The sequence below is a fragment of the Pristis pectinata genome, chromosome 7, assembly GCF_009764475.1.
Source record: "Pristis pectinata isolate sPriPec2 chromosome 7, sPriPec2.1.pri, whole genome shotgun sequence".
Lineage (NCBI taxonomy): Eukaryota > Metazoa > Chordata > Chondrichthyes > Rhinopristiformes > Pristidae > Pristis > Pristis pectinata.
The window spans coordinates 51,952,802-51,973,198 of NC_067411.1; the positions used below are offsets into that span (position 1 = coordinate 51,952,802).

The 20,397-nt window shown below is 42.3% G+C and overlaps 1 protein-coding gene across 4 annotated transcripts in view; it reads right to left on the reverse strand.

The window, feature by feature from the left end:
* Window positions 1-20,397, reverse strand: part of LOC127572676 (coiled-coil domain-containing protein 171-like) — a 497,458-nt gene that overhangs the window by 153,898 nt on the left and 323,163 nt on the right. For 3 of the 4 annotated variants that reach the window (XM_052020188.1, XM_052020185.1, XM_052020187.1), the window contains one exon: window positions 2,373-2,429. The exons of the other annotated variant lie outside the window; for it this stretch is intronic. In XM_052020188.1, the coding sequence (XP_051876148.1) occupies window positions 2,373-2,429 (57 nt within the window). The remainder of the gene's footprint in view (window positions 1-2,372; window positions 2,430-20,397) is intronic. 4 annotated transcript variants of the gene reach the window in all.

Genomic DNA, 20,397 nt, shown 5'->3' on the forward strand with positions numbered 1-20,397 from the left:
GCTGCAAAATCCAATAACAGAGTAAGTGTGGTGCATAAGATATTGTGAAGGAGGGTTAGTAATGCACCTGGATTTATTTTGTCATATTTTACTAAAGTCCTCCCTTTTTTATTCTGTACTAAATGACCTTTCTAATTTGGTTAATGTCAACATGTGTAAACTAGTAACATACAAGGGGGGCCCACACAAAAAATTATACCAAGGAACTTAACACATGAATTTTTATTTCGGGGAACTAGAGTGATCTGGAATTATGCCAGATGCATGGTCCCAATTACAACACAAAATTTACTCTGTCCTGAATTTTATCATATGGCATTGCTGCCAAAAGAATGCTATTCAAAATTTAGCAGAGCTGTCTCAATGCTGCTTGCAGAAAGCAGGAACCAGCAGTAAGCAACTGTCTGTTACTACTATGCTACAAAGTAAAACAATGAAAGAGTTTGTAAATATTTATGAAAGCTTCTAAAAATTAAACAGGGAAAAACAAGCTATTTCATTAAAGTAGTGAGAAATTTTATGAGCTATGGAAAAGCGGAATCCATTGTATTGTTACTCGTTCTATCAAAGACTATGCTTATTTTGGAATTGATTAAATATTGTAGTATTGTACCTGGACATATTTATTTCCTGAGTGCCGAGGTACCAGGTTTTCAGCACGATACTGTTACTTTTCAAAATTGCCCATCAGCCATAAATGGCTTTCATGTTTATGTAGCATATCAGTACTGTTCAATGTCACAAATTATTTTTTCACTTTATTAATCCAGTGCACCATTTAATTCTGAGATGGCACAGAGCACTGTTGCAGGATACAGAGAAGAAAATTGGGCAAGAATAATTGCATGCATGCTTCCAAGTTAAAAGGAAGGAAAATTGGGCGGGTTCATTCTGTTGCCTGCATCTGTTGGTCCCAGTCGAACCTTGCTTTGATGTCTGCCTCGGTGAGTTAACGCCCAGGCAGCAAAGACAAAAGACTGCCCCTTGAGTTCAATTTATTTGTAGCTTAAGAGCCTAGCAGTCTATAAGCTCAGTGAGCTTTCAGTGTGAGGCAACAGTTTATATCATCTATGAATCTGCTGAAAATCATGCAAAATAATTTTCAGGACAGAAAACCTACAAGGGCACAGATAATCCAGAAAATTCACAATCATCATAGGTGAAATAAATTGCAACTTATTATGCTGCAATTAAATATGAAATTGTTTAAAATTTGCAATAAATTACCAAATACATTTTCTATTCAACTGCCACATCTGCAAAGCTGGGAGAAAATGTTAAACATAGGGAAGTTAAAAATATAATGATCATTTGAAGCAAAAGAATTCAATACTCACTACAATTACAAAAAATGGTGAAGATATTGCTAAAAAGAGTTAAACTGAAGATTGAGCATAAGCATTTGGATTGATCAGGAATTTGTTTGTCTGGATTTCATTGTGAAGTGGGAAAAGAACCGTTTTATCCAATCATCATGCAGTTTCCCACAGACATTAGCAAGCCCAAAAACAGAGAATTACACCTATCTAATGTCTGTTTTAAATTTGCCTGCTTCTACAAAGAGGCTGTTCACCCAATCAGACTGAAGAATTCTCACCAAACTGTACAGCAACAAAGCAAGAAAAAAGAAACAGGAAATATAAATTTACATCATTGTATATTAAGTAAAAGAGAGATAGGGTCATTCATATACAGTGGCATGCAAAAGTTTTTCTCCAAACATAGCTTTGCTCATTGCGGCCAAAAAGTTCTATTTTAACTTCATCAGTCCACAGGACTTATTTCCAAAATGCATCAGGCTTGTTTAGATGTTCCTTTGCAAACTTCTGACGCTGATTTTTGTGGTGAGGACGGAGGAAAGTTTGGAGAAAAAAGCGTGCAGAATTTCATGAAAAGAACACCTCTCCAACTGTTAAGCACGGGGGTGGATCGATCGTGCTTTGGGCTTGTGTTGCAGCCAGTGGCACAGGGAACATTTCACTGGTAGAGGGAAGAATTAATTCAATTAAATACCAGCAAATTCTGGAAGCAAACATCACACTGTCTGTAAAAAAAAGCTGAAGATGAAAAGAGGATGGCTTCTACAACAGGATAACAATCCTAAACACACCTCAAAATCCACAATGGACTACCTCAAGAGGCACAAGCTGAAGGTTTTGCCATGGCCCTCACAGTCCCCCAAACTAAACATCATCGAAAATCTGTGGGTCGACCTCAAAAGAACAGTGCATGCAAGACGGCCCAAGAATCTCACAGAACTAGAAGCCTTTTGCAAGGAAGAATTGGTGAAAATCCCCCAAACAAGAATTGAAAGACTCTTAGCTGGCTACAAACTGTGATACTTGCCAAAGGAGGTGTTACTAAGTACTGACCATGCAGGGTGCCCAAACTTTTGCTTCGGGCTCTTTTCCTTTTTTGTTATTTTGAAACTGTAAAAGATGGAAATAAAAAAGTAATCTTGCTTAAAATATTAAAGAAATGTGTCATCTTTAACTTTATGCCTTTTGGAAATCAGGTCGTCTTTTACTCGCTTAGCTATTCACAGTAACAGAAATTTTGACCAGGGGTGCCCAAACTTTTGCATGCCACTGTAGAATTAAGAGAGACGTGAAGCGAAGTGCTACACACTGAGCGAAGAATTAAAGTACACAGTCGAAGGGTTGAACTGGAGACTGATTTATTTCAACTTCCCGCGCTAGCTTTTTAAACCTCTGGGCGGAAGTGACGCCCACAGTGCGTCACCGAACTATTCCCGCACGCGGGCTTTCTCCCCTTGCTGTTGGAGAAGAAGGCCTGGTGCCATTTTGCAGCCGGCCTTCCTGCCGACGCGCGCTCCGATTTCAGAGCCGTGTCGCTTGTCTTGAAGGTGAGTCGCCACAGAAGCATCAAGTAAAAGAACACAAAAATATGACAATATTCTTTTTTTAAAAAGCTGCAACCTTCAACAAGACTGAAACCTCAGGCAACATTAAACTCGCAGGGACAGAGAAATTGTTTGCTTAAAAACTCAGTTACACCTGATTCTTCAAACTCTAATTTTTTCATCTGTCTTTAAAACAAAAGCAGTGAAAACCCGAAGTTGTACTCAGTGATAATGGTGAATGCCAACAGCCTTACTGTTATTGGTATAGTAAATATGAATTATCATATCTTAGGTCATATCAAAATTCCAACCTGGCCAATTCCAACACCACCAGGCTACCCCAATAATGAGTGAAATGCTGAACGGAGTTGTCAACAGCACTGCTGGCTGGCCAATAACATAATCACTGATGCTAAGTTTGGATTCTGACAAAGAGTCTTTGACCTGAAAAGTTAACCCTGTTTCTCCTTCCACAGATGCATCTTGACCCACTGTGTTTCCAGCATTTTCTGCTTTTGGTACAATAATTAGGTAGCAGTCATATTTTCTGGAAATATTTTCCATATATACTTCAACTTTGTCAAAACCACTGCTGGTTTAATTTCTTCGTGTTCAAATTCATTCCAAATCTATTGCCAATTTTATTGCTGGCTAACATGAAACATGAAAAAATAAAATTAGTTCTTAACAAGAACCGTGAAGTGGATGTGCTGAGAGATGATAGATATGTGTGCTTATAACTGGTGACGTAGACACAACTGACATATAAGTTGATGAAGCTGTCTAAATGGCTGCTGCTGGGGTCAGGGATCACAGGGGAAACATGGTGCCTCCCCAACAGCAGTCTAGCTACATCTAATGTGTAGCAGGAGTGGCCTGATGATGCCAAGTGAATACTCCACAATTGGTTAGGGAAGCAAGAGTCTAGACTTCTTTATTAATGACTCAACTCGGTGCAGAAATGATGTACTTCAAATGATGTAGGCAGTTATCTCTACTACCTGCAGTTAAGCTTCCTCACAAACATTAAGGAGAAACTGAAAAGATATGTAGCAGTGGAAAATAAAAAAAAATCTAGTTATTGTCAATGAACAATGCTGCAGGATGCCAATTTATATTTTTTTTAAAAAGCACAACTTTTCCTCAACTCAGGCATCCTTCAACAATATTTTGGCAAATAATTTTACATTGACCTTTGATAATTTAAAGGTATCCAGCAAAATGAAGGAAAAAAATGCAGTTCCTGTAAACCAGAACTCAACTCACCAATTTCAGAAATAACATACCTTGAAAATGCCGCCCTGCAATAATTATGAAAATAATCAGGAAAAACAGATGCAGAGATACAGAAGTTATTTCCCTCTCTAGCCAAATCTCAAATCTTGTCATTGTCCAACCATGAAAAGAAATATTTATTATGTTCTTCCAAGTCCTTAGATTACAGCATACAGTGGCATGCAAAAGTTTGGGCACCCCAGTCAAAATTTCTGTTACCGTGAATAGCTAAGCGAGTAAAAGATTACCTGATTTCCAAAAGGCATAAAGTTAAAGATGACACATTTCTTTAATATTTTAAGCAAGATTACTTTTTTACTTCCATCTTTTAAAGTTGCAAAATAACAAAAAAGGAAAAGGGCCCGAAGCAAAAGTTTGGGCACCCTGCATGGTCAGTACTTAGTAACACCCCCTTTGGCAAGTATCACAGCTTGTAGCCAGCTAAGAGTCTTTCAATTCTTGTTTGGGGGATTTTCACCAATTCTACCTTGCAAAAGGCTTCTAGTTCTGTGAGATTCCTGGGCCATCTTGCATGCACTGTTCTTTTGAGGTCGACCCACAGATTTTCGATGATGTTTAGTTTGGGGGACTGTGAGGGCCATGGCAAAACCTTCAGCTTGTGCCTCTTGAGGTAGTCCATTGTGGATTTTGAGGTGTGTTTAGGATTGTTATCCTGTTGTAGAAGCCATCCTCTTTTCATCTTCAGCTATTTTTACAGACAGTGTGACGTTTGCTTCCAGATTTTGCTGGTATTTAATTGAATTAATTCTTCCCTCTACCAGTGAAATGTTCCCTGTGCCACTGGCTGTAACACAAGCCCAAAGCATAATCGATCTACCCCGTGCTTTACAGTTGGAGAGGTGTTCTTTTCATGAAATTCTGCACCTCTTTTTCTCCAAACATACCTTTCTTTGCTCATTGCGGCCAAAAAGTTCTATTTTAACTTCATCAGTCCACAGGACTTGTTTCGAAAATACATCAGGCTTGTTTAGATGTTCCTTTGCAAACTTCTGATGCTGAATTTTGTGGTGAGGATGCCAGAAAGTTTGGAGAAAAAAGGGTGCAGAATTTCATGCAAGACGGCCCAAGAATCTCACAGAACTAGAAGCCTTTTGCAAGGAAGAATGGGTGAAAATCCCCCAAACAAGAATTGAAAGACTCTTAGCTGGCTACAGAAAGCATTTACAAGCTGTGATACTTGCCAAAGGGGGTGTTACTAAGTACTGACCATGCAGGGTGCCCAAACTTTTGTTTCGGGCCCTTTTCCTTTTTTGTTATTTTGCAACTGTAAAAGATGGAAATAAAAAGTAATCTTGCTTAAAATATTAAAGAAATGTGTCATCTTTAACTTTATGCCTTTTGGAAATCAGGTAATCTTTTATTCACTTAGCTATTCACGGTGTTATGGACTCAGTGAAAGTCCCTTTAAGATAGAGAGTGTGTGTGTATGTGTGTGTGGGGCGTGCTTACGTCAATAGAAGATAAAGGACGTAATGACGTTGTTGAAGAAGTAAGAAGAAGAAGAAGGAGAGAGAGAGAGAAGGGAGAGAGACACCAGCCTGCTTGTTTTCTCTATCGATGGATGAGAAACAATAACTGTGTTTGCCACTGAAATCCATGTATGGAAGTTGGAAGTAATCCGGTGGAGTTCACTTTGTTGCTGACCTGTAGAAGGAAACAGGTATTTGTGTGTGGACGACCACGGTTCGGACGCTTTTCGGGGTGAGGAAGTCACTACCGAGTAAACACTGGAGTGTCGTTTGGGTTCCATCGTGGAACATTTGGATTTCGTATGTACTCTCTCTATGTTTTTCTACATCTACATCTTATCTTCAGACAACGGTGGTTGTTGAAGAAGCCCTTGCTCATGTTTCACCTTATGGCTTGCGGAACTGAACTTTAAGAACCATTCCGGAACTGGGAGTTTTGGACTTTGTCACACACACACACGAAGAGTTTAGTTTTGGGGTTAACGTTCGAGGTTTAACATTCTTGAATTCTAACATACTAACATTTTTTTTTTACTTTTATTTTACGTATTATCATAAGTAGTGATTAATAAAATAGTTTTTAACACTGAATCATGCTCAGTGTGTTTCTTTTGTTGCTGGTTTGTGACAAAATGCTCAGTGTTAAAAACTATTTTATTAATCACTACTTATGATAATACGTAAAATAAAAGTTAAAAAAAAAATGTTAGTATGTTAGAATTCAAAAATGTTAAACCTTGAACGTTAACCCCAAAAACTAAACTCTTCGTGTGTGTGTGTGACAAAGTCCAAAACTCCCAGTTCCTGAATGGTTCTTAAAGTTCAGTTCCGCAAGCCATAAGGTGAAACATGAGCAAGGGCTTCTTCAACAACCACCGTTGTCTGAAGATAAGATGTAGATGTAGAAAAACATAGAGAGAGTACATACGAAATCCAAATGTTCCACGATGGAACCCAAACGACACTTCAGTGTTTACTCGGTAGTGACTTCCTCACCCCGAAAAGCATCCGAACCGTGGTCGTCCACATACAAATACCTGTTTCCTTCTACAGGTCAGCAACAAAGTGAACTCCACCGGATTACTTCCAACTTCCATACATGGATTTCAGTGGCAAACACAGTTATTGTTTCTCATCCATCGATAGAGAAAACAAGCAGGCTGGTGTCTCTCTCCCTTCTCTCTCTCTCTCCTTCTTCTTCTGCCTTCTTCAACCACGTCATTACGTCTTTTATCTTCTATTGACGTAAGCACGCCCCACACACACATACACACACACTCTCTATCTTAAAGGGACTTTCACTGAGTCCATAACAACGGTAACAGAAATTTTGACCAGGGGTGCCCAAACTTTTGCATGCCACTGTAATCTCCACAAATTTAGAACGCAGGAACAGGCCTTCTGGCCCACGATGTCTGTACCAACCATGATGCCAAATTAAACTAATCCTACCAGCCTACACATAATCCTATCACCACCTTTGGCAGCGCGTTCCAAGCACCTACCACTCTCTGTGTAAAAATACTTACTCCGCACATCTCCTTTAAACTTTCCCCCTCTCACCTTAAATGCACGTCCTCTAGTATTTAATATTTCTGTCCTGGGAAAAAGATTCTGACTATCTCCCCTATTATTGCCTCTTATAATTTTATAAACTTCTATCAGGTCTCCTCTCAGTCTCTGATGCTCCAGAGAAAACAATCCAAGTTTATCCATTTCTCCACATAGCTACTACTCTCAAGTCCAGGCAACATCTTCTGTACCCTCTCCAAAGCCTCCTTCCTGTAATGGGGCAACCAGAACTGTATACAGTGCTCCAAATGCTGCCCAACCAAAGATTTATACAGCTGCAACATGACTTCCTGACTCTTCTACTTAATGCCCTGACCGATGCCCTGACTTAATGCCCTGACCGATGCTCTGATAGAAGGGTGACTGTCAGGGGAGAGAAAAGGAAAAAGAAAACAAACAGGCAGATAGTGCAGAGGACTCCGGAGGCTGTTCCCCTCAATAACAGGTTTTCTGCTTTGGAGGCTGTTGAGGGGGATGACCTGCAGGGATCAAGCAGCAGTAGCCAGGTCCCTGGCACTGGGACCAGTCCTGCTGCTCAGAAGGAAAGGGAGGAGAAGAGGAAGGCAATAGTGATAGGGGACTCGATAGTCAGAGAAACAGATATTCTGTGGCAATGAGCATGAATCCTGGATAGTGTGTTGCCTGCCAGGTGCCAGGGTCCGGGATGTCACTGATCGGATCCACAGGATTCTTGAGCGGGAAGGAGAACAGCCAGAAGTCGTGGTTCATGTTGGTACCAACGACATAGGTAGGAAGAGGGATGAGGTCCTGAAAAGTGAGCTTAGGGAGCTAGGCAGAAGGCTGAAGAACAGGACCTTAAGTGTAGCAATCTCAGGATTGCTGCCAGTGCCATGCGATAGTGAAGGTAGGAACAGGAGGAGATGGCAAATAAATGCGTGGCTGAGAAGTTGGTGCAGTAGGGAAGGTTTTAGATTTTTGGATCATTGGGATCTCTTCTGGGGAAGGTGGGACCTGTACAGAGAGGACGGGTTACACCCGAACCCGAGGGGGGCCAATATCCTTGCAGCCAGGCTTGCTAGGGTAGTTTGGGAGGGTTTAAACTAGTTTGCAAGGGGGGTGGGAACCGGAGGAGTAGGTCAGAGGAAGAAGGGGATGGGGAAAAGTCAGATCTAACAGGTAGAGAGGCTTTGAGGAAAGAGAAGCAGATTACAGGCTATAAAAGTAGTAAAGTGGATGGGCTAAAGAGCATTTACTTAAATGCAAGAAGCATCAGGAATAAGGGAGATGAACTGAGAGCTTGGATAAGTACATGGGACTACGACATTGTGGCTATTACAGAGACATGGCTGACACCAGGGCAGGAATGGATATTAAATATTCCTGGTTTTCAGTGTTTGAAAAAGGATGGGGGGGGGGGGGAGAAGAGGAGGAGGGGTGGCGATACTGATCAGCGACACTATTACAGCTGCATAAAGGGTGGATAATGTTGAAGGATCCTCTCTAGAGTCAATATGGGTGGAAGTTAGGAACAAGAAAGGAGCAGTTACTCTACTGGGAATATTCTATAGGCCCCCCGGCAGCAGTAGGGATACTGAGGAGCGGATTGGGAGGCAGATTTTGGAAAGACGCAAAAATAACAGGGTTATTATCGTGGGAGACTTCAACTTCCCAAATATTGATTGGCACCTGCTTAGTGCCAAAGGTTTAGATGGGGCGGAGTTTGTTAAGTATGTCCAGGATGGATTCCTGTCACAGTATGTTGACAGGCCGACTAGAGGGGATGCCATACTAGATCTAGTTTTAGGTCATGAACCGGTTCAGGTGACAGATCTCTCGGTGGGTGAGCATCTGGGGGATAGCAACCACTGCTCAATAACCTTTACCATTGTCATGGACAGGGATAGGACCAAAGAGGACGGGAAGGTATTTAATTGGGGAAGGGCAAATTATGAGGCTATAAGGCTAGAACTTGTGAGTGTGAATTGGGATGACATTTTTGAAGGGAAATGTACTGTGGAGATGTGGTCGTTGTTCAGGGATCTCTTGCAGGATGTTAGGGATAAATTTGTCCCAGAGAGGCAGAGAAGCAATGGCAGGGTGAAGGAACCATGGGTGACAGGAGAGGTGGAACAACTAGTAAGGAAGAAGAAGGCAGCATACATAAGGTGTAAGCAGCAAGGATCAGATAGGGCTCGAGAGGAATATAGAGTGGCAAGGAAGGAAGTTAAGAAGGGGCTGAGGAGAACAAGTAGGGGACATGAAAAGGCTTTAGCAAGTAGAATTGAGGAGAATCCCAAGGCTTTTTACTCATACGTGAAGAGCAGAAGGATGGCTGGAGTAAAGGTAGGTCCGATTAAAGACAAAAATGGGAAGGTGTGCCTGGAAGCTGTGGTAGTGGGTGAGGTTCTCAACGAATACTTCTCTTCAGTATTCACCAAGGAGAGGGGTCTTGATGACGCTGAGGACAGTGTTGGTTTGGGTAATGTTCTAGAGTATGTAGGTATCAAGAGAGAGGATGTGTTGGAGCTGTTAGAAAATATTAGGACAGATACGTAGCGGTTAGCACGATGCTATTACAGCACCAGCGATCGGGGTTCGATTCCCGTCCCTGTCTGTAAGGAGTTTGTACGTTCTCCCATGTCTGCGTGGGTTTCCTCTGGGTGCTCTGGTTTCCTCCCACATTCTAAAGACGTACAGGTAGGTTAATTTGGGTTTTAAAATGTGCGGCGCGGACTCGTTGGGCCGAAAGGGCCTGTTACCACGCTGTAAATAAAATTTAATTTAATTTTAATAAGTCCCCGGGGCCTGACGGAATATTCCCCAGGCTGCTTCGTGAGGCGAGGGAGGAGATTGCTGAACCGCTGGTTCGGATCTTTGAGTCCTCGTTGTCCACCTGGATGGTACCGGAGGACTGGAGGGTGGCGAATGTTGTCCCTTTATTCAAGAAAGGTAGTAGGGATAGTCCAAGGAATTACAGACCAGTGAGCCTTACGTCTGTGGTGGGTAAGCTGTTAGAAAGGATTCTAAGAGATAGGATCTATGATCATTTAGAGAATTATGGACTGATTAGGGACAGCCAGCATGAATTTGTGAAGGGAAGATCCTGCCTCACTAGCCTGATAGGGTTCTTTGAGGAGGTGACCAGGAAGATTGATGAGGGTAGTGCAGTAGATGTGGTCTACATGGATTTTGGTAAGGTGTTTCACAAGGTTCCGCATGGTAGGCTTCTTCAGAAGGTCGGAGGCCAAGGGATCCAGGGAGGCTTGGCCATGTGGATTCTGAATTGGGTTGCCTGTAGAAAGCAGAGGGTTGTGGTGGAGGGAGTGCATTCAGATTGGAGGGCTGTGACTAGTGGTGTCCCACAGGGATCGGTTCTGGAACCTCTAATTTTTGTGATATTTATTAATGACTTAGATGAGGGGGGTGGAAGGGTGGGTTAGCAAGTTTGCAGATGACACAAAGATCGGTGGTGTTGTCGAAGCCTACAGTGGGATATTGATAGGATGCAGAGTTGGGCTTAGAAGTGGCAGATGGAGTTCAATCCGGAGAAGTGTGAGGAGGTACACTTTGGAAGGACAAACTCCAAGGCGGAATACAAGGTAAATGGCAGGATTCTGGGCAGTGTGGAGGAGCAGAGGGATCTGGGGGTTCATATCCACAGATCACTGAAAGTTGCCACACAGGTGGATAGGGTAGTTAAGAAAGCTTATGGGATGTTAGCTTTCATAAGTCGTGGGATAGAGTTTAAGAGCCGTGAAGTTCTGGTTGCCTCATTATAGGAAGGATGTGGTGGCGCTGGAAAGGGTGCAGAGGAGATTTACCAGGATGCTGCCTGGATTAGAGAATATGGATTATGAGGAGAGACTAAAGGAGCTAGGGCTTTACTCATTGGAGAGGAGGATGAGGGGAGACATCATAGAGGTATACAACATATTAAGAGGAATAGTATGGACAGCCAGCGCCTCTTTCCCAGGGCACCAATGCTCAATACAAGAGGGCATGGCTTTAAGGTAATGGGTGGGAAGTTCAAGGGAGATATCAGAGGGACGTTTTTCACCCAGAGAGTGGTTGGTGCATGGAATGCGCTGCCTGGGATGATGGTGGAGGCTGATACGTTGGTCAAGTTCAAGAGATTGTTGGATAAGCATATGGAGGAATTTAAGATAGAGGGATATGTGGGAGGATGGGGTAGATAGTCTTAGGAGTGGTTTGAAGGTTGGCACAACATGGTGGGGCCTATATTCTGCTGTATTGTTCTATGCTTCTATGGTTCTATAATGCCCTGACCTGAAGGCAAGCATACCATAAGTCTTCTTTACCATCCTATCTACTTGTGTTGTCATTTTCAGGGAACTCTGGACTTTGACCAAAAGATCCCTTTGTACATCAATACTCCTAAGGGTCCTGCCATTTACTGTATTCTTTTCCCTTACATTGGATCTCCCAAAGTGCAACAACTCACACTTGTCCAGGGTAAACTCCGTCTGCCACTTCTCTACCCATATCTGTAACTGATCTATATTCTGCTGTATCTTTTGATAGCCTTTTACACTGTCCACAGCTCCATCAATCTTTGTGTCCTCTGCAAACTTACTATCCCAAACATCTACATTTTCATTCAAGTCATTTATATATAATCACAAACAACAGAGGCCCCAGTACTGATCCCTGTGTAACACCACTGGTCATGGACCTCCAGCCAGAATCACATCCCTCCACCACTACCCTCTGACTTCTATGGCCAAACCAATTCTGGATCCAAACTACCAAGTCACTATGGATCCCATGCCTTTTTAATCTTGTGTATCAGCCTGCCATGAATGACCTTGACAAATACATTACTTAAATGCATGTATAGAACATCCACTGCCCTGACTTCATCAATCATCTTCATCACCTTCATCAGTTTTCCTCATCATTTCAATATTTGTCAGGACAGACTCCAATTAAAAGTCAGAAACAATAAGAAGGAGAAAAGCACAACATAATGTAGAGGATAAAGTCATTCATAAAAATGTATTTCTTTTTTGAAATTAGCATTACAGCAGAAGATTATTAATCACTCTCTGGAAACATTAGTGCAGCACTGAAGGAGGTTCTGGACTGACACCAGGGCAGCACTGTGGGGTGCCCAGACCGACTTTGGGCAGCACAGATGATGCTCCTGGGCCAAGATCTGATCAGCAATGTGGGAGCGTCCAGGCTGACCTCAGGGAAACACTGAGAGAGCAACCAACCTGACATTGGTATTGGTTTATTATTGTCACTTGTACCGAGGTACAGTGAAAAACTTAGTCCATTATTATGGGAGGCTGATGCTGTGTTTAACATGTCACTCAAAAACCATTGATGTTTGGATATTGAGTGCAAAACCAATTCTTCAGAAGACGTGTCGATGAAGATTTGGAGCTCAGCCTCCGAAAATGTACTGCGTCCCTTGGGTAATCTTGGTTTTGGAGTGGAGATGATGTAAGTTGGACAGTTCCCCCTATTTATCTTGGAGACTTTCTGCACTCCAGCTTGCATGCCTTTACATGGCAGACGCAAGATACGGATCACTTTCTGCAGGCAAACTCTGAAGGATGCTCCACATCCCTCTACATTCATGGAATCAAAAAGTTTTGTAAGATTTAAGATGGTATAGTAGTTGATGCTACATCCTGCATTTCTTTCAGAAAACACTATGACAGGTTTGATGAGAATCACCAACAGACCCAGGAAGTTGGTTATCACGTGACAGCACTGCCCCTACCTGGTTGGAAGACACACCACTGCCAATCAAGGTTTGGCCCCGCCCTACCCATCAGTGCACACCTGACCGTTGGCCTTCGTGATCGATTAGTCCTTGCTGGCACCAGGCCATTGGCCTTTTTAAATTACCTGGGCTGGACCCCCCAGCCCTCCAGCACTATAAAGAGTGCCACATGTGCTTGGCTTGGCCTCTTTGATTGCTCCGAGGAACCGTGGAATGACGCTAGAGAGATCGTTGATAAAGTGTGCACTTCAATAGGGTTGGGAGCGTTCTAGTTGGTATTCCCGGTACTGTAGAGCCGTGCCTGCACTGAGTCAAGTGGTGGCGGGTATTGTATTGCTTTTCCTTGATTGTCTGTACCCAGTTCATTGTGTGTGCCTGTGTGCATCTTACCCTTGTGATTTTCCCACGCTTGCTATCACTGGTGCGCATGTGTGTGTTGCTCCCGTTACCTTTTCCCAGTGTTTGTCTTTGTAAATAAATCATTTATCTCTAAGACTGTGTTCAGAGTCCTTGTCTGTCAAGACCTTGAATCTGTTTCACAGCAATTTGCCACAGCAAAGAACCTGTACATGTCATAGATTTTAGTGAGTTGCTGAACATTTGGTGTTCTTTCCACCCATCTGTTCTCTAAATTGTTTTTTTTGTTGGACCTCTGCCTTAGAGTGCCTATGGAGCAGGTACATTTCCATTGAGGCCTGGTGAAACTTCCAATCAGAGAATCTTTTACAATTGTGGTCAATTAGCTCCTATTTTAGAAAAAATTGAGGTACAGTATTGACCTGCACTTAATCAAAGTCAGCATAGTTTTGTTAGGTGGGTTGGAATATTCTGTCCAACCAACTTGAATTTTTGAAAGAGGTAACAAAATGTAATAAGGGCAGGGCACTGCAGTTGATGTACTGGACGTGGACTTCAGTAAGGCCTTTGATGAGGTCCCACACGGAAGACTAGTTCAAAAGTTTACAGTAACTGGAATCCACTGCAATTTGGATATGAAATTGGCAGTAATATGAGGGAGAGGTTGAGGGTGGAGGGTTGTTTTTGTGAGTGGAAGCCTGTGACCAATAGTGTACCACAGGTTTCAGTCTGAGATCTTCATGCACATCTTTTACATACAATAAATAGGATATGAATGCAGCCGGTATTATGGATACATTTGTAGTTTACACAAAATTTGATGGTGGTGTTGATAGCAAGGAGGATAGTCAAAGGCTATAGGATGATATCGATGAGTTGGTATGATGGGCAGAGACATGACAGATGGAATTTATTCGTAAGTAGGAGGTGATGCAAATTGACAGGACTGAAAATGGTGGGACATACACAATGGATGGTAGGGCCCGAGGCCCTACCATCTCTAATAATCTCTAACAATCTGGCAAATTTGAGACTTTGATGCCAGATTAGAATACTAGGTATTTTTGGGTGTTATTTCAATTAATAACCTAATAGACATTTGATTTAGTTTTTCAGATATTATATAGTATAATAATGAATTTTCCAGTGAACCAGGTGAGTGGAAAGGGAGTATGGGAACCAGGGTCCCCCTGAGTGGAAAAGCTGCTTGACAAAGGGAGCCAGATGCTGAGCCATCAGGATTTCTGGATTTCAAATTATCGGTTTTAATATATTAAGTATACAAATCCAAGAATCCCTGAGGGCAGCTGTGCAGGAAGGTAAGATGGTGAAGTAGGCATGAGATACTTGCTGCCTTTAGTTGTGGCAGAGAATATAAGAGCAGGGAGATTATGGTGCAATATTGGTTAGATCACATCTGGGGTACTGTGTATAGTTTTGATCAGCACACTATAAGGAAATATGTGATTGCATTGGAGAGGGTACAAAGGGGATTCAGCATGATGTTGCTTAGAATGGAACATTTCATTTGTAAGAGACTACATGGGCTGGAATTGCTTTCCTTGGAGTGGAGCAGGCTGAGGGCAGACCCGGTAGAGCAATACAAAATTGAGGGGCATGAATAGGGTAGATCATTGGAAACCTTTCCCCACCTATGACGACAATTGTACCTACACAACTAGAGGGCAGAAGTTTAGGATATACCAAGGTCTTTCACCGGTGTAACGTGATGTTCCAACTCTTGTACTGTCCAATGAAGGCAAGTGTGCTATACACCTTTTTCACTACCTTGTCTATTTGTTATGTTAATTTAAGTTTATGTAATTTATGTTTGTCATTGTTTGTAATGTACTGAGCTGCTGCTGCTAAAAGCTAATAACCCTGGGTATATATGCCCATGACAATAAACTTGAACTTGCTCTGTGTTGCCACTTTAAGGGAACGATGTACTTGTACCCACAGGTGCCTCTGTTCTACAACATTCTTCAGGGCCCTGTCACTCACTCTATGTGCCCTGCCCTGGTTTAACTTCTCAAGATGCATCACTTTACATTTAGAGTCATACATCATACGGCACAGAAACAGACCCTTTGGCCCAACTGGTCCATGCCAACCAAGATTCCCATCCCATCTGTCCATGTTTGACCTATATCTCTCTAAATATTTCCTGTCATGTACCTGTCCAAGTGCCTTTTAAATGTTGTTGATATACCTGTCTCAACCACTTCCTCTGGCAGCTCATTCCATATACCGACCACCCTCTGCATGAAGAAGTTGCCCCTCGGGTCTGTTTTAAATCTTTCCCCTCTCAACTTAAATCTATACCCTCTAGGTTTTGATTCCCTTTCCTGGGGAAAAGACTATGTGCATTCACCCTATTTATGTCCCTCATGATTTTGTACACCTCGATAAGATCACCTCTCATTCTCCTATGCTATTCAACGTCTCTCCATAACTCAGTCGCTTGAGTCCTGGCAACATCCTGGTAAATTTCCTCTGCACTCTTTCCAGCTTAATTTGCCTGAGTTGATTTCCCTCTGCTATTCCCTTTCCACTTTCCCAGTTGATCTAGATCCTTTTGGAAGCTTAGACAACCTTCTTCACTGTCCACCCCAACACTAATTTTGGTGTCATCTGTAAACTTACTAATCATGCCACCTACGTTCTGATCCAGAATGATAAAAGCAAGGATGTAATGCTGAGGTTTTATAAAATGTTTGTCAGACCACATTTGGAGTATTGTGAACAGTTTTGGGCCCCATATCTAAGGAAGGATGTGCTGGTATTGGAGAGGCTCCAGAGGAGGTTTAAGAGAATGTTCCCAGCGATGAAGGGGTTAACATAAGAGGAGCGTTTGATGGCTCCAGGCCTGTACTTGCTGGAGCTTATAAGGATGAGGGGGGGATCTCATTGAAACCTACTGAATATTGAGAGGCCTGGATAGGGTGGACGTGGAGAGGATGTTTCCAGCACTGGGAGAGCCTAGGACCAGAGGGCACAGCCTCAGAATAGAAGAACGTCCCTTTAGAACAGATCAAACATTTCTTTAGCCAGAGGGTGGTGAATCTGTGAAATTCATTGCCACAGACGGCTGTGGAGGCCAAGTCATTGGGTATATTTAAAGCAGAGGTTGATAGGTTCTTGATTAGTAAGGGCATCAAAAGTTACAGGGAGAAGGCAGGAGAATGGGGCTGGGAGGCAATAATAAATCAGCCATGATCGAATGGCAGAGCAGACTCAATGGGCCGAATGGCCTAATTCTGCTCCTACGTCTTATTGTCTTATGATCTAAATTGTTAACATGTATGACAAGCAACAGGGGACCCAGCACTGACCCCCGGGGAACAGCACTAGTCACAGGCCTCCAGTCCGAGAAACAACCTTCTGCCATCACCCTCTGCTTCCCATCAAGCCAACTGTGTATCTAATTAGCCACCTCTCCCTGGATCCTATGCGGTCTCACCTTCTGAACCAGTCTAACATGCAGGACCTAGTCAAAAGCCTTGCTAAAGTCCATGGAGATAACATCTACTGCCCTGCTCTCGTCAATCCTCATGGTCACATCTTCAAAATATCATTCAAATTTGTGCTCCACCATTTCCCACACACAAAGCCAAGCTGATTTTCACCAATCAGTCCTTGCCTTTCCAAATGCAGATAGATCCTGTCTCTCAGAATCCCCTCCAGTAATATTCCCACCAATGATATTAGGCTCACTGGCCTGTAGTTACCTGGCTTGCACTCGCAGTTCTTCTTAAATAAGATACAAGATCTCTTTATTAGTCACATGTACATCGAAACACACAGTGAAATGCATCTTTTTGCGTAGAGTGTTCTGGGGGCAGCCTGCAAGTGTTGCCGTGCTTCCGGCGCCAACATAGCATGCCCACAACTTCCTAACCCATACATCTTTGGAATGTGGGAGGAAACCCACACAGTCACTGGGAGAACGTACACACTCTATACAGACAGCGGCTGGAATTGAACCCGGGTCACTGGCGCTGTAATAGTGTCACGCTAACTGCTACACTACCGTGCAGCCACCCTCCAGTCTTCCGGTACCTCACCCATGGATAACAAAGATATAAAAATCTCTGGCAATGCCCCAGTAATTTATTCCCTTGTTTCCCACAATGTCCTAAGATACACTTAGTCATGCCCTGGTGACTTATCCACCTTTATGCACCTCAAGACTGCCAACACCTCCTCTTTAGTAATATTGATGTGTTTCAGGACATCATTATTCTCTTCCCCAATTCCCTAGCTTCCATGACTTTCTCCATGGTAAATACAGATGAGAAGTATTAATTTGAGACCTCATTCATCTCCCGTGGCTCCACACATAGACACTGATCCTCAAGGAAACCTATTTTCTCCCTGATTTCCCATTTACTTTTAATATATCTCCTGGGATTCTCCTTTACCTTATCTGCCAAGGATCTCATGTCCACTTTTAGCCCTCCTGATTTCCCTCTTAAGTGTACTCCTACATGCCTTATACTCCTCAAGGAATTTGCTAGATCCCAGCTGCCCATACCTGACATGTGCCTCCTACTTTTCTTCACCAGAGCCTTAATATCCCTCATCAGCCAGGGTTACCCAATACTGCCAGTCTTGCCCTTCACCCTAACAAGAGTACGTTGGCCCTGAACTCTCCCTATCTCAGTTTTAAAAGCCTCCCACTTGCCAGACATCCCTTTACCTATTAACAGCCTCTCCCAATCAAACTTTACAAGTTCCCATCTAATGCCATCAAAATTAGCCTGGCCCCAGTATAGGATTTTAACTTGCAGACCAGTCCTATCTTTTTCCACAACTATTTAAAAACGAATGGAATTATGGTCACTGATCCCAAAATGCTCTCCCAGTGACACTTCAGCTACTTGTGCAGCCTCATTTCCTTAGCAAAGGTTGAATGTGGTGCTCTCTCTAGTAGGGCCATCTATATATTGCTCAAGAAGCTTTCCTCCTATACAGTTTAAGGTGGTTCACAGGACCCATATGTCTAAGCACAAGCTCGCCCGTTTTTATCACCACATAAATCCTATATGTGACAGATGTAATTCGGAGGTGGCCTGTCAGGCGAGGAAGCCCCTCAAATATTGTAAATATGGGATTGGGGTATCACTCCAGGGAGCCACACGAGTGGCATCGGAGCTGTGTTTTTTATAAAAAAAAAGTAACACTAAGAATTGATCTGTACACAAATGTAAAGGTCTGCACTGTTTTTATTATTGTATATAGTTTCTTTTATTGTGAATAAAGTTTATTTTGTTAAAAAAAAATTTGAAGGTGGCCTCCTTGACACATATGTTTTAGTCCTGCCCTCTTTTGGAAAAATTTTAGAAAGGCATTCTTAATATTATTTCAACTGTATTGAATATTGATTTACAACCCCAAACTAGTACTGCAATTTTTGGGTTACCAATGATGGATTCTGGCCACTTATCCACTTCTGCTTGTCGTATGATTGCTTTTGTTACATTAATGGCCAAGAGATCCATTCTATTTAAATGGAAGGATCCTATACCTCCTACCACATTTCAATGGTTTTCTCAGACTATAACATGTTTAAACTTAGAAAAAATTAGGAGTGGTACCGTTGATCCTTCGCTTAAATTTGAGGAAGTTTGGAGTCCATTTATTCGGTATTTCCACATAAGCAGACCTTTTTTGAATCCCTTTCAATAACCTTTGAATATAGAGGAGTGGAGCTAACGACATAATAATGTCTTTTTTAACCAAAGAAATATCAGTCCAGTTTTTTTTTGAAGCTTTTGGTTTGCTTTTGTTTATTATTTTTTTTTGATTTGGGGGTTCTCTTTTCATATAATTAAATTTCTTTTCAAATTTTTTTTTGTATCATGTTCACTTCGTAAGAGATTGGGAGGTCCAGATTATATATTTTACTCCCTGTGAGGGTATATATTAACTGTTATTATTGTTATCCTGATCTCTTCACACCATATGTATAATCACTAATGTTATGTATATTAATTTGAAATTAATTTGAAATTCAATAAAAAGCTTGAAAAAGAAAGAAGAAGCTTTCCTGGACACAATTAACAAATTCTGTCCAATCTAATCCCTTAGCACTATGTCTGTCCCAGTCAATATTAGAGAAGCTAAGATCACCTACTATTACAACTCCTATTACTCCTACAGCTATCAGCGATCTCCCTACATATTTGCTCTTCTAAATTCCACTGACTATTTTGGGGCCTATAGTATAATCACATCAAAATGATCGCCACCTTCTCATTTCTAAGTTCTACCCATATAGCCTCACTGGACATTCCTGCAGTGTGGCAAGAGATTTAGAGGGGATGTGAGGAAGAATCTTTTTATGCAGAGAATGGTTGGAATCTGGAATGCACTGCCAAAGTAAGCAGTGTTGGCAGGTTAACATTAAGTTAACATTTAATTATACAGATGACTATTTCATATGCCAGTGCATAGAAGGCTACAGACCAGGTGCTGGAAAATGGAATTAGTATAGATATGTACCTGATAGTCAGCATGGGTATGGTGGCTGAAGGGTCTGTTTCTGTGCTGTCTGACTCTATGGCAATAAAGATGACTGACTTGTCCTCCATGTTTTAGGACTGTTTACTTGCAATGTATGCTGACTACATAATTTCCTGAGAAAGCATCTGATTTCATAACTCACTTCCAAGGTTTCTCACAGTACTTTGGAGATTATCATAATGTTTATGCAGTGGCAGGAAAACATAATTTCCTTCATCACAGGGCTTTTGTGTTTATTGGCCTTCAGTGAGAATTAGGAAAAGTGGTAATAAGTGAGACAATCATAAGTGACATATGAGCATACAAATCAGGACCAGGAAAAGGCCGCTCACCCCCTTATGCCTACCCACCATAATAAAATCATGGCTGGTCTAACAGTAGCCTCAGACAGTAGGGCAGGCACAGTAGTGTAGTGGTTAGCGCAACGCTCCACAGCGCCAGCGACCCGGGTTCAAATCCAGCCACTGTCTATAAGGAGTTTGTACATTCTCCCCGTGTCTGCGTGGGTTTCCTCCCATATTCCAAAAGACATACAGGTTAGGAAGTTGTGGGCATGCTATGTTGGCACTGGAAGCATGGCGACATTTGTGGGCTGC